This window comes from Papilio polytes, unplaced genomic scaffold (genome assembly GCF_000836215.1).
Source record: "Papilio polytes unplaced genomic scaffold, Ppol_1.0 DF820889.1, whole genome shotgun sequence".
NCBI lineage: Eukaryota > Metazoa > Arthropoda > Insecta > Lepidoptera > Papilionidae > Papilio > Papilio polytes.
In genome coordinates, this window is record NW_013528315.1 from 244799 (window position 1) to 259281 (window position 14483).

Below are 14483 nucleotides of genomic sequence, written 5' to 3' on the forward strand. Positions count from 1 at the left end.
CCGCCGTAGACGCAGGCTCCGACCAGCATAACGCCGGGTCTGTCCACTATGAAAGCGATGGAATCGGGACTCCCGTTGCCCGTGTTCCAAGCACGGTTCGGGTTCACGCGAACAAAGCGCGACGGGGTGACTAGATGCTTCACAGTATTTGAGTCCAGTTCGTCCTGAAACAAAAAATACATTTATGTTATTTTCTTTCTTTCTCCTTCTGAGGTGATATTTTCGATTAACGGTCGCAATCGGAGTCGTTAAAGATACCTCAGTATAGATTCAGTATGTGAGATATCTATGCTCAAGATTTCCCTTCATGGACAATGAAAAGACTTTAAAACTTAAGTACAGTTCGCTGCATAAATGTATATGAAAGTTTTGAAAATTGGTTCTATGGTTCCGACTACAAAATAATGATTTCACTGTACATATAGTGTTGGATGGAAATGTTTACTTGACTTGTAATAATGTAATTTAATATTCACCCTGGCATCGTTAGTACACTGCGCTAGTTCAGCGACTATCCGCACTAAGAATTTGCAGCAGTATTCGGCCAGGCGCTGGTGGGCCGCGGCCTCGCCGTGGTCGTGGGGCTTGGGGCACGGCCGTGTCGTCATCCGCTGCTTCACTGGTATCAGGACCATGTCCAACAGACGGGGCATTGCGTCCATCAAATGCCAGTCCACATATGGCGGCTGCGGCTCACTTTCCTCTTGGCTCTATGTAACAAAGAACTGCATGAGCGTATGAAATGTTCATGGCGCCACCAACGATTATAACTACTTCAGAGTTTGTAATGAATGTTGGCACTTTTTACTAAAGTGAGAAACTATTTACACAATATCGTAATTTTTAAATTATTATTATAAATATTAATTTCGATAATAAGAACTGCGTATAATCTTTGATTTTTTCTATAACGTCAAAATCTAAACTCATATGATCTTGTAATGTACGCATTGATTAGGTTTCAAAAGTAACATACTGTATTGTTTGATCTAGGCGGCACAGGAGGCGGATTCTGAGAGAACGTGGAACGCGACGATGGACCAGGGTTAGACTGGCTGTCCTTCGCCATCTACAAAAAAAAAATAGTATGATTACTAATAATGCAAAATTATTTTTTTGGTAAAATTATGAGTTTGACCGACCATTTGGAAATATGAGTATGTTTATTTTGTTATTACAGAAACCTCTTAAAACATATGTTTTTATTCGTGCTCCGTATATCTGTTGAGATACTATCAACATGGATAGTCTACAAATAGTTAATCTACCCTGCAAACCTAGAATAAGGCAATACTCAGATCAGATCCTACCTTGGCGTCGGAGCGTTCAGCGCGGCGTTTGTCTTCTGCGTGCAGGAAACTCTGCGTGACCCCCACGATGTACTGCAGCACATCTAGCAAGTTGTTAGAGCTGCACAGCGCCGCGCACGTTGACGACAGCTCCATCACGCTGGCCATAGGTACTTTCCCCTCCTGTTGCAGCAATTATACTTACTGTAGACACTATCATGTCCCTTTCAAGTACATATGAGTATAACAAAAATAATGGAATATAATACCTTAACATAAATCAGCCGGGAGCACAAATGGTTCCATTTGAGTGTAGGCGTTGGATAAAACGCGTGGAAGCACGAAGTGACCGTGTCGTGAGCCTCTTTAAGCACAGAGTGTGTCAATTCCAAAGAAAACTGAACGTAGCAAGCTCTATAACCTCGCCTGCCGGAGCGCCGCGGCAACGGTGCACAAATGGGTACTTGCTGTGCCATTATACTCTGGAGGAAGTTGCGTAAGTCACCGATAGCCTCGGAATATGATGAGCACTCATAAGAATTCCTCTTTTTACTAGTGTTTGGGAAAATTTCATTTATATAAGATCTTACAAGTCTCATGCAGGAGCTTATAATAAACACCAATCTTTTTTGCTGTTTCATCGCACTTAGTTTTTGAAAATTTATGGGGACTAATCCGTTTGTTGACTCAACCATATCTCTGAATGCCTTCCAGCACCATTCCATTACCATTATCAGGGATTTAAAGCATCCGACGGTGACTTTACGAGAAATGTTCTTTGATAAAACAACTACTGGCTCACGTCTTTGTTTTTGTCGGAGCGCCAAAGCATTGCTACCTAGAACAGTGTACAGGAGACAAGGTATTTGTCCCGCATTCACGTCCGTGCCATTGTTGGACATTTTAGATGATTTGAATTGGAAGGCGATTTCATCATTAATGACCATCGATTGGCCCGAGGAGCCGCAGTCAGAAGAAGATCCACTGACGCTAGCCCAAGCCACGTACCATCGATTAGCCTACAATTATAAAATAATATAGAGTGCATACAAACACACTTAGACTAATGCTTCGTATTCAAGCAATTAACTCACCGATATAGATACTGGAGAATCAAACAAAACGGGGAAGCGATCCTGGGGTGCGCATTCGTACACGACCTCATCGCTTTCAGCAACGAGCTCCCCATCCCCTTCTTGCTCACCCCCTTGCCTTCCAATGTCAAACAACTTGATCGATGCCGTGTAATCGCCACGACCTCCGTATAATCCATATCCACCTGCGCAAATTATTCTGACTTAAAAAAAATCCAATTTAAAATCTAAATGAAAAATCTAGATCAATGCATAAAAAAAGATTTGGATCCCCTTTCCAGCAAAAGTCTACTCGGTGCTGGTCGCGCTAATAGTCGTGCTGATGCATTTTGTATAATACACATTGACATCCGCTAGGAGTATAAGAATTCTGTGCACATTGGAAAGTTCTCGTTCTAAATGCGAGTTCTAAATTTACTTTTTAAAAATGAAGAAATGCGGCGTAACATCTTCTACTTCAAGCCTTTGTTTGGAACCTCTAGTATTGTGAGTACTTTTTGGAGACTAGGTGTATTTAAACTTATAGCGGTCATCCATTGGTAGAAATAAGACCTTATTTATAATCAGAATCGCTTTATAACCAACTTGATCCTTTAAAACGATCTGATTGAATGTCAAACATATGCGACCACTAGCATAATGTGAACATACTAACCTAATAAAATATCCGTATCGCACATGAAGCGTACAGCTTCTACTGCATCTTCGGAGTATCCCCAGCCGCCGCCGTGACCAGCGAACCGGTTCACCATCAGGAAGTCTTCCAGCAATGGCGGCGCGCCCATTGACATGCTGTCGGGTTTGTATTCCGTTATTGTGAGCCTGGTTCACACACAATCGAGTTTACATAAAGCAGCTTCATTGATTGCTTTTTTTTAATGTTTTTACCCACAGTAGTATACAGTATAACTACTTTGTAGTTTATTTTAAGTGATAGGTTGTCAGCTCAAATACGTAAGTAGTACATCTTAGTGAAATCCAGTAGAATTGAAGCTACATGTTTAAAGCACCTGTGAAAATTATGAAACTTATACGTTGCAAGTTAAGTTTTATTTTAAGTGAAATACTTACTTATTATCATGAGCATATGTAAGAGTGTCCAAACAGCCCAAGAGAAGCAATGCCGCATGCATCCTTGTTACTTGACAGCCAGCAACGTTGGGTATAGCAAGGTCGTGGTGTAACACGGACAAGTTGGTTCGTGTTAAATTTTCTGTTGGTTTCTCCTCATTAGTACGACACTCATCGAAAGTCGTCAGATCTTTGAAGTCTTCTAAACGCTTCATAATGCCGAAATTAGGGTATTGATTTTCATTTTCGGTTGTCGCATCCGGATCGTTATAGCAACGCTGCAGTTTGTTGGCATCGAAGGCGAGAATGTTGAAGCACTTCATGACTCTCGTTGCCGGCTGGTAGCTCCAGAGTACATCGTACAGGGGGTCCAGGCATGCGACACTGTTCACAAACTCGAATTGCTCAGATCCAGTCCACGCGTTGCAAGATCCATCCACTTTATTTATGGTGATGCATTTGAATGTGTGCTCTGGTCGATTGGGCAGGATCACTGTATGACAAGAGTAATAAACTCCTTTAGTTATTAAAGTAAGAAATTTAATGAATAAATCTTTAAAAAGTTACTTTCAGGTTAGTTTAGATCATGAGATGGCAAAAAAAAACATATAGTAATAAATCTCTTCGAATAGCACGTATTCGACATTATAATACATTTGCTATTCCCAATTTTCAGGCGCCATATTTACAAGTAATTTGACGGTGATAAATCAACGGCACAGGTTAAATACATACCAATATTGTTGCCATTAGCAGTTATCGTCGAACTAAAGAGAGAATCTGTCTTAACAACGGACTGAGTGAGTTGGACGAAGGTCTGGTCGCCGCACGCGGAGACCCAAAGAGCTTTAGAGGTGTCGCGGGGCCCGATACGTGAGACGCGGCCAGGAGTTGCGTACCAAACCCCGCGCTCCTGACGCTGGGGCTCCTCTGGCTGTTGACGTCCCAGTGACCCTTTCTGTTTGCACAAATTACATTCGCACTATTAAAACTTCATGATAGAACGAGTAGATGAAACCACGAAAAGATTACACCTCTGAGATCACTTAAAGCTTTTCATCATCATCTTAGACCAGTGTCAACATCATTGTCGATCTAAGGTCTCCCACTGCTGAACGTAGGCCCAATGGTGATACACTTTAGATGCAATTCGCTAAGATTGTCAGCTAAGTCCTTATTATTAGTAAGATTATCCAATACCGCTACCAAAACTAGGTAGGTTATCTATTTTATATAACATTAAGCTGAAATAGGTCGATATTTACTAGCGTTTAAAATTTACTACTAACACGTTCGTGTATTGCGCCTTTCTACAAATGTTCCGTAGACAAATATCGACAAATGCTTTAAGCAGTTTTTTTTTTACAAAATTATTTCACCAAATGTACTTTTATATTTTCTGTATTTATAGACATTAGTCTTAAAAATTATTTTTGCGTTTCTTTTGATGAATCACAGGCCATCCTTTACCCTTGCCATCTTGCCTTTTTCTTACGTATTTATTTAAATACGTATTTTCTCTTAATTTTAAAAAAATTTCATCAGTAGTAACGAATTTTATTTAACAAAATAAAAGTTAACTTCATATGAAAAGCTCACAACCGGATTGAATATGAAATAAAAAAAAATAATAACATAAAAAATTTATTATCACAAAAAAGTTCAAACAAATAACTTTGTACATAAAATATCAACAACAAACAAAAAATAAATAACAAAAAAATAGGAACAAATATTATATGTAACTGTACCAAGAACATATGTAAGTCATACCAAATATTTATGCACTAGCTTTAAACTGCTGAACGGATCTCAATGAATTTTGGTATACATGTAGAGGGTAGTCTGGAAGAACATATAGGTTACTTGGTTTAGGTTTTTTTAATACCGCGTGGACGCAGTCGCGGGCGAAAGCTAGTATGTACATAATTTACACGACGTTCTTACGGTGAAGGGAAACATCGCGATGCAACCTGCACATATCAGCGAAGAAATTCAAATGTATGTGTAAAATCAATCAACAGGCAGTGGGCTAGCGTGGTTGACTAGCCTAGTAACCCCTAAGTTGGGGTAGACTACGAGCCCCTCAATGGGGATATATAATGAGCTGGTGATGATGATGAACTTAGAGTTGGGCTAGTACTGCGTTTAGCGTGCGATACGTTATTATCCGTATGTAGGCACCTGATGATAGCCGAAAGTATAGAGTTCGCCGTCTCGCGACACGACGGCGGTGTGGTTGCTGCCGGCAGCGACAGCGAACGCGCGCAGCGACCGCAGCCGCACGATGCGGTGATGCGGCGCAACGTCACCAGCGCCAAGTTGACCCATCTGGTTGGACCCGAACGTCAGCACTTCACCTGTTTACAAACAAGGTCAATTTAAATACCTATTGCTGGCACTAATGAATTCCAAAAAAACATAATTTTTGGTCCATTACAGCTGACATAAGGATACAGACTGCAACAAACTTGTCTGTTTTAAGTCAGACTTACAAAGATGGTCTTGTTTTGACACTAGTAGGTTTGTTACATTTTATCTTTTCTAATAAATTTTATTACCATTCTGCGATAGCAGCACCGTGTGGTGTAAGCCACAGGCGATAGCGACGACACGATGTCCTCCGGGCACGGCGATGCGCGCCGGCGGCAGACTGTTCAGCTTCACAGCTGCGTCCCTGTCACTCCTCTCGCCACGGTCTACCTCCACCTCGTTACTCGGACCAGCGCTCGCCATCTCGTACTCCATCGCTTTGCTCATCTCCTCGCTCTCTGGTACTATTTATTGACACTTAACATTATATCCAGTTCACAGCACAAGGATCTGTGATTAGTACTTAACAGTGGTAGACACCAGCATCAATGCCGGCTCCCCCTTTACAATACAACGACCACACAAAACACATGCTTGAAATTCATTGAAGTCATTTCATCAGATTGTATCTTTTCGACGGGGACCTCAAAGGAAGATGAAATATCCTCTTTTTGTGTGTCCCCTCTTACGTAGATCAAAGGTAAACACATCTGCAATTGCGGATGTATATGTGCAAATCGCTTCGCTATTTAAGCGTATTCAGGTGGCCGCTTATTTTGGCAACTTACTTTATTAATATGCGAAAGTTTGTATGAAGGATCTTTGAGTTTGTAGCCTGAAAGGCTAAACGGATCTCGATGAAACTTGCCATAGATATAAAGGATAGTCTTAGTCTGGTCTGGATGAACACATAGGCTACTTGTTTTAATTTTTTTTTAAAATTATCCGGAATGCTGCCGTCGAAAGCTAGCTGATAATAAAAATACCTCCGTATAATAATTAGTATCTGTCATTTTGTAATCGAGTAAAAAATACCAGATTTCTGTTCGGGGGGATCGACTTCAATGGCTTCGTCTACATCCGCCTTCGGTGTGCGCGGTGTTTTGGCGACGCGAGCACATTTGCGACAGACACCGCAAGTTGAGCAACTGCTGTCGCCTTCGCCGCAAATGCATGCCCTGCAGTATCTAGTTTTAAACGTTTACATTTATTACATAACTTGAAAAGATTTGGTTTTATCTAGTAAAGTATGACATCTAGTACTTCAAGCGATCGGGATATGACTGCATTTTTTGGTCAACTCAACTCTGAACGACGCAACTATTAGTTTTATTATACACTTGATATTGCTGTTACCAACTATTTGAAGCATTCTTATTGGTTTTGATGAAATTTAAAGTTTGTTGTTACCATGATACTCTAATAAATCAATTACAGGATCTTTTGTAAGGTAATGTATTTTAACATGTATATTGTGTCTATGTAACTTACTCTCCGGGTACACGCGATGGTATGGGTCCGCAACAGCACTCGTTTTCCAAGCCAGTACAGCGCCGGCAGACAGTGCACACGCGACAGTAATCGGTGGCGAAGGTGTGCTCGCCAGGGCACGTCTGCACCTCCTCCTTGCGAGTACGCCGTGGGTGGTATTCTATAATAATGTAGAAAATGTAGCACATCCTAAAACTAAGACAGATTCAGTAAATAACCAATGAAAAACAGATTTCTCAAATCCAGACAGTATTGCTATTGAAACGTAATTATTGTCTAGTTTGTTTAAAAATATATTGGTTTATCTTTCATTATTTTTGTAATCCTGAGATGAAATATGTTTTAATACAAAATTTGTGAATTCGTGTAGTGTATTAGTAAAGAATATTAAGTTCAAACTTTTCGGCTTTAATTTTAACAGAAAAATAATTAATGACAAAACCAAGATTGGTAAGTTGTACTTACTTTCCTTACCGTAGCCGAATTCCCTGCCGCATTGGCTCTTATTGTTTATACCGAAAGTATAGACTTGTCCGAAGTTTGTTAACGCAACGGCATGCGCTTTACCGAGCGCTACCTGAAGTATTAAACAACACAAATTACTAATACATTATGTCTCTGTTAAGTTAACTATTTCATTTAAAAAGTAAAGGTGTTTTAATTCACTACCAGTGAGTTAAGCCTGCTTCACACGTTCTGCATTTTAACTGTATATATCGGTTAAAATGAAACGTGTGTAGCGGGCTTCTATCTTGTTGGATAGATAACTGTAATGATGAATAGAGGATAATTATTTACTTGTATGATTCTCTCGTGCCTGAGGCCTGTCACCAAACCCGACTCGTCGCAATGCTGCGTGTCCTTTCCGAACATAAACAATAGGCCTTGACGAGTCAAAAGAGCGGTCGAACCGTAGTTACATGCCGCGTACACGATATGATGACCCTCCACCTAGACATTTAGAAAACATTTATCAATACCTGTAAAAGTGGCACAGAATGACTATAAAATGTTATTTCGTCGAATTATTAAAAAAATAACACAAATGCTTGTATTTCCGTTTTACTTTAATTTTTATTAAATTGATATTACCTTAGTTATTTTCTTGGGGCGCGTAGGTTTGGGGTTGCGGCGTGGTTTCTCGCTGTCGCCGTCTTCGCCGCGTCTAGCGATGCCCGTGAACAGAACACTGCCGTTGTCCAGGACAAGGATGGCATGGCATCCCTCGTGTCCGACCGCAGTCTGTGTGAAACATTTGTTTTATACGTTTGATCTCATCTTTAGGCCAATACACGTGCCAGTTGCTGGTATGCCAGCTTTAGCTGTCATTTTTAAAAGAGTACTCTACGGAGCTTGTCAGTGTTGATATAATTGTTCAGTTATCTACTGTGTGGAATTCTTGTAATATATTAAAATTTTACGATAGCTTTATAATACTTACCTGAACAACTTTACACTTCTTCACGTTGGGTTCGTGCCTGTTGAATAATGTCTCCTTCATGAGAGTCCATCGTCCAATGTGTGGGGACGCCATCTTGTATCCCAGGCTTGTGCCTTTACCAGTGTAGTACACCTAATTGTAAAACAACATAATTTTTGAATCACTTATAACTACCAATTAGTTCAGCTGTTCTTCAGTTAAGGTTGACATTAACCTTTCCAGAAGCAGTTGTCAACAAACCGAAGTCTTGACCGACGCAGATACCCCTCAAGGGATCGCGAACATTATCGTCGAATTGCATCAGTACTGGCGTGTCAAAGTCACCAGGCCTCCTTGACATGCCGTCGTCAAACGGCGGACGTCCCAGTGCTATAGTCCTTTGCCTCAACAGATGTACATTGAAGTCTTTCCGAGAAGTCAGCACGATAGGGGATTCATTATTTTGCTCAGGTTGTTCATTTACGTCGTACATTTTGACGGTAAGATTGTCCTTAAAAAAACATTATGTTATAAAGAAGAAAGGTAATATAATAGGCTAGAAAGATAGAGGATGTCTTAAGAAAGTAATAATGGATTGCGTGAACAATGATACATATGTAGGGTAAATTTAAGTATGAACCTTGATAGAGACGTATGTAATAGTACATACTGTGTCAAAGAGGAAGACGATAAGTATAAAACCGCACTTACATAAGTAGTAAGTAGGATAAGTCCCAGTTGATAGCCGTCCGTAAACACGGCACACTTCGGCTCGGGGGTGCCGGGTATTCCAGGATCAAGTCGAAGTATCCTTATAACTTCTAAGGTTTCTTTATTCACTTCGTACACCTCTGGTTTTTTTCTTCCAATCCTCACATATAGTTTATTCTGTAAAAAAAATAAATCTAAATGCCACAAAACATAAGATATGTATATAAAAAAAAGAAGCGATTTGTACCTGACAATGTCCCAGCCATCCGTGGCGGTCACCGTTGAAGAAATCATATTTAGATTGATAGACATGCTGTCTTATGGAGCTGCCGTATCCAGATCCAATTTTAATGAGTCCTTTTGCGGTGTACAAATAGAGATAGCATCCGTCCGAGGCCAGGGCACGGACTATGAGTTCCCCGGGCCCTGACATCATGCAAGGTAAATCCACTGAGAAACTTGACACGAGGCTTTGATGGGGCACTCCGAAATTAATCCACTGATTCCGCGAGGATTCACCAAGTATCACTGACTGTACGCTTCTTTGCAGAGTGATCAAATTAGAAGGTACCTAAAATGATCGAATATTATAATTGTACTTATCCCAATATATACTATAGCTGTTATAAGATATTTTTAAAAACTTAATGTTTAACACAAGGAATTCATTCCTCCAAGTACACTTTGAAAAAATTGTGCACCGAAAAATAATCTTCATCTATAGATAAAATAAATTTGGAGTATCTGTTTGTAATATCAAAAAAAAATCCGGAATTCGGGAACACGACGTATTTGCGTTGCTGATAACGAAAATCGCATTAAAAAATTTTGTCTGTCTGTCTGTCTGTCCGCAAACCGCGTTAATTCCCGGCAACCTCCGAAACGGCTAGGCCGATTTCGACCGGACTTTCACTGAAGGGTAGCTGACATAGACGGGCATATTTTGGCTAATTTCTTATCTTAATATTGCATGTACGAAGTCGCGGGCAACAACTAGTGATAAATAAAACTGCCTTGATTATTTGTATTTAACGTTTGTTATATTCACGTGTTTGTTTACCTGTATATATTGTTCAGCCAAAGGTTTAGGGACCATAATCAAGGTAGCTATAGCATTCAGTATCAGCTCCGCTTCCCCCTTGGCAACTGAAAGTGCTATTAAACAAGAACTGCTTTGCGAGGTGTAGTTAGTCGGCACGTCAATTCTTCCGGTCGGGCCGATGCCGCTGGACAACTCAGCCAGTATTGAATGTAATAGTGAAATCATCTACAACATAAACTATATATAAGTCTTCATTCTTAAAATCATTATCTTGAAATAAATAGGTAATGTGCCATTTTGAGATGGCCGCCATCTTAATCTATTCAGTGTTGTATCATGGATATCGCCAGCGAAGAAGAGGGAAAGACCTAGGGCAGGGCAGCTGCAGAAAAATGTCCTCTGCTATTTTGTGGCGTATTCAAAAATGTATATAATATAATAATCAGTAGGCGTATTGTCCTGAACAATTCTTTTTGAAATCACACAAGAATGTTTTATTACATTTATTATTTAATGAACGCATTCATTTACCTCATGGGGCTCTTGAGTCATCTCTTCCGGGGTATGTCCTTGTAATACATCCAACAAAGCTGTTAGTGATTTCTCGCAGAAACTTACATTTGTGAATCTGGATTCGGAAATCAGAGTGAAAACCATGCGCAGACCAATGCCTGTGATCTGAAACAAAAAAGGTTTGATCTTTAGTAAAGAGTTACGGCTTTTTTTGTTAATTAGGTGAACAATAATCGACTGTAATTAAAACGAATCCATTGTAGTTGCTTGAATGTAAAACGTATGGTATTTTAAAATGTATTTAAGTTACAATACCTTTGGCACTCTCGGCTGAGAATGGTGATGACTGCAGGATGGTTCTTCATTATCGCTGTTTTCGGGTGTTTCAGTAGTTACTGAACGCAGTTGTCCAGATCGGATGAGTATAGACTTGCGGACTGTGGCGTAGACTGCGAAATGTGACGCATTCCGCAGCAGTACGGGTGCGATGCAAATACCCACAGAGCCGGTCGCTTTAATTCTCCTCAATCTTTCCTTTTTTGAGATCTTTTTATGGGATTTTTTATCCAATTTCCTGTTTACCACATGTATGATTAAATTATTAACCCACCTTTAACTTAAGTCACTAAGAAGCAGAGCACAATTTATATGTTTCTCCAACACCAGCTAACAAATAATGCATAAAGATTACCTATTTGGAACCCATTGTATTGCACGAAAGAATTTCTCATAATTTTCTGGGTCCATGGAGGACAGCTCCGATATTTGTAGCTTGGAGCAAGCCATGATGATGCCTGGCCACTAGTCCTGAAAAATTGGCTAATGTATAGTAAATATGCACAGCTTATGCACATCGCTTTCGATGACTAAAATAAATCCGACTAAATTTAAATTTGTAAGCAAATTTTAAAGTGCATGTATTATGTGTTGGGCATGGGGAGGTATCTGCCTCACCTCGTAGAAATTTGTTGTACAAACTATACTTCGAAATACTAAGATGCTTATTGATCCGCTAGGATAACTCTAAAACTACTAAAATAATTACTATAAAATAGGCTATGCAATAGCACAATTGCTACTTTTCGAAACGAAAGCTTTTCTTTTGGGCTTTCTTTTTGCAACCAACTCGAGTCTGGATGTCAAAGTTAACACTGCGAGTTAACGGGCGAATCGATAGTTAGGGTATTATTATTTTAAAATTGTTTCTTTCCATTATTACTTCATTCAAAAAGAAATAAAGAACCTTAAACCCAAGGAAAGGTATGAAATTGTTTTACAGGTAAATATGATAGCCAAATAACTACGTAAATACAAAATACAGTAGGGATTTCCAAAACTCAGGACATATTTCTTTATTCGATTTGTTTTGTCGAACCCATTTTCGATAGTTCATTACTGATCGTTATGCCTGTACATTCGTTTCTGTGATACCCATAAATAAGTACGATGTTAATATTTATATAAAATGAATTCGATACTCTATGGACGTGAGTCGTCAAAATGTCAAAGTGAAAATCTCGAAACGACCTAGGTAAGGTATAGACCGATAAGGTATCTAAACCGGTGAGCATAAGTGAAACTAAATTATGATAGCTCACTAGCGCTCTCCTGATATGTCACATTGCATGTCCAAGTAGGTTTAACATATTTTCTGACAGAACCAACCGATAGCAGCGCCGCTTTCATGGGACGTACTTGTTTTTGTAAGAGGGTCCTTGTTTGACAGTCATTTATTTTAAAGTCATACGGTATGTGAGTAAAACTAAACAGAACGTTGTAATATCGAAATATAGATTCCAAATCCAGGACACAAAAGTGAGGCAAAAAATTCCTTCAAGATCTTTAGTTCGAGTAAATTTTACCAGTGTTGTCAGTTGTAAAATGACATTTCAGAAATCAATTCTCGATTAGCGCCAAACTCTCGATGTATAACTTATATTGCTTGTTATCCTGTTCTAAAATATAAGAAAAAATGAAAGAAAGCTTCTTTCATCTTCCTTCAAGTCCCATCATTAAAAATACACAGCAATAGCACATCACGCCCATGTCATGGTAAATAGGTAAAAAACTTAAGGAACACTTGATTAAAATATTTATTTCCTTGCTTCTTCATAACTACACTGGTAATATAAGAAAATAAAGCTTAAATTACCATTTAAAACAAAAATTCAAACAATTTAATTCACCTATTCTCTGCGCAAATTAAACAAAACACATACAAATGTTTCTAAGAGTTAATCGCCTGTATTGAAAACTCGCTGCTGACCAAAAAAACAGTTCATTACGTTTTTCACATACCGATATTTTCTGAGGCCACCATAGACTAAATACAAGTAAAAAAAATCGAAAAAAAGCTAAAGCCGCACAGCATTGTTAAAATAACATCACAAACGCATAATAAACAATAAATCTGGAATGTTCTCTTAGTATTTTTTCCGTTCGGTGATGGCTGATCCATCGTATGTAAGAGAACAAATTATTTTCAAACATCAACTAAATTATATATGAGCATAATTACTTACCTCCATAAACAGTAAACACATGATGGTATTAAGCGTCATTATTTGATTTAAATCCTTTTAAACTTCGTCAATCTTCGATGCTTTCCACAGTAACGCAAAGAGCACAATGCGAAAATAAATAAGTGGAATGGGTAGCAGGACCGGGGAAAATCAATACATCAACATCAATACTTGCCCTGCCCTGACTCGTGGATAATGTAGAAACAGGATTGAGCACTTGCGTCTCATTTTTTTGCCGATAGAGACATTTATAGAAAGTGTTTTTTTATGTAGATTTATTTTATGTATTATTAACCTAAGAAAACATATTTAGAATTTATAATACTATAATACCACTGAACTCACCCTTTGTAATTTACCTTGCTTGCATGGGAAAGAAAGGGACAGCAACATTCACGTTACTATCTCTCATGTTTCGTTCTTACTACATGCATTTCAGCATCGTAAATTGAATCTTAAATCTACAACCCTAAAGTTCACTTTAATACCTCTTTGTTAGCATTGCTCAGTCCAGTTTTATACAAGTCTGTGTCCTGACATGCGTATTGGAAGTACGATGATATTGCCATATGCAAAAAATCGATACCAAAACTGGTTTAGGGTTAGAAGACAAAATTAATTTCCTATTTTACACTATCGTTGATATTTTTTAACTTACTATTTTATTTATAACTTTACCTTTCTTATAACATTATGTTTATGTATGCATGAATACGACATACCAGCTAGCAGTTGTTGTCGTGGATGCTTACTTCGAATGGGCAGACAGAAAAGATATTTTTACCATTCCTTCCTAACAACTCCGTTAATAAAGTTTATAACTGCTTTCTATCTCATGACTTTTAACTCGTTTTTTTGTATTCTTGCATTGACTAACAAGTATGCAACAGGCTGCTGTTAATCAACTCTGGCAACAGAACGTTTATTTTCATGCATGTGGACAAAAACGTATATCGTTTCAACTGAAAGAGCTGAAGTATTTTTTAAATAGTAAAAGGTGACAACGAGCCACCGAAA

The 14483-nt window shown here is 38.8% G+C and overlaps 1 protein-coding gene across 1 annotated transcript in view; it reads right to left on the reverse strand.

Annotated features, from left to right (window-relative positions):
• LOC106110066 (E3 ubiquitin-protein ligase MYCBP2-like) overlaps window positions 1-13552 on the reverse strand; it is an 18379-nt gene extending 4827 nt beyond the window's left edge. The window contains exons 1-25 of the mRNA XM_013291751.1: window positions 13467-13552; window positions 11636-11751; window positions 11260-11518; window positions 10963-11109; window positions 10450-10656; window positions 9637-9960; window positions 9390-9566; window positions 8914-9189; window positions 8700-8831; window positions 8351-8500; window positions 8057-8209; window positions 7724-7835; window positions 7259-7418; window positions 6803-6954; window positions 6016-6231; window positions 5639-5814; window positions 4190-4412; window positions 3455-3947; window positions 3039-3205; window positions 2384-2568; window positions 1559-2308; window positions 1311-1472; window positions 977-1069; window positions 477-710; window positions 24-164 (exon numbers count right to left, since the gene is read on the reverse strand). Coding sequence (XP_013147205.1) covers window positions 24-164; window positions 477-710; window positions 977-1069; window positions 1311-1472; window positions 1559-2308; window positions 2384-2568; window positions 3039-3205; window positions 3455-3947; window positions 4190-4412; window positions 5639-5814; window positions 6016-6231; window positions 6803-6954; window positions 7259-7418; window positions 7724-7835; window positions 8057-8209; window positions 8351-8500; window positions 8700-8831; window positions 8914-9189; window positions 9390-9566; window positions 9637-9960; window positions 10450-10656; window positions 10963-11109; window positions 11260-11518; window positions 11636-11730 — 5184 coding nt within the window. The 5' untranslated portion in view covers window positions 11731-11751; window positions 13467-13552. The remainder of the gene's footprint in view (window positions 1-23; window positions 165-476; window positions 711-976; window positions 1070-1310; window positions 1473-1558; window positions 2309-2383; window positions 2569-3038; window positions 3206-3454; window positions 3948-4189; window positions 4413-5638; window positions 5815-6015; window positions 6232-6802; window positions 6955-7258; window positions 7419-7723; window positions 7836-8056; window positions 8210-8350; window positions 8501-8699; window positions 8832-8913; window positions 9190-9389; window positions 9567-9636; window positions 9961-10449; window positions 10657-10962; window positions 11110-11259; window positions 11519-11635; window positions 11752-13466) is intronic.
• Window positions 13553-14483: the final 931 nt, after the last annotated feature.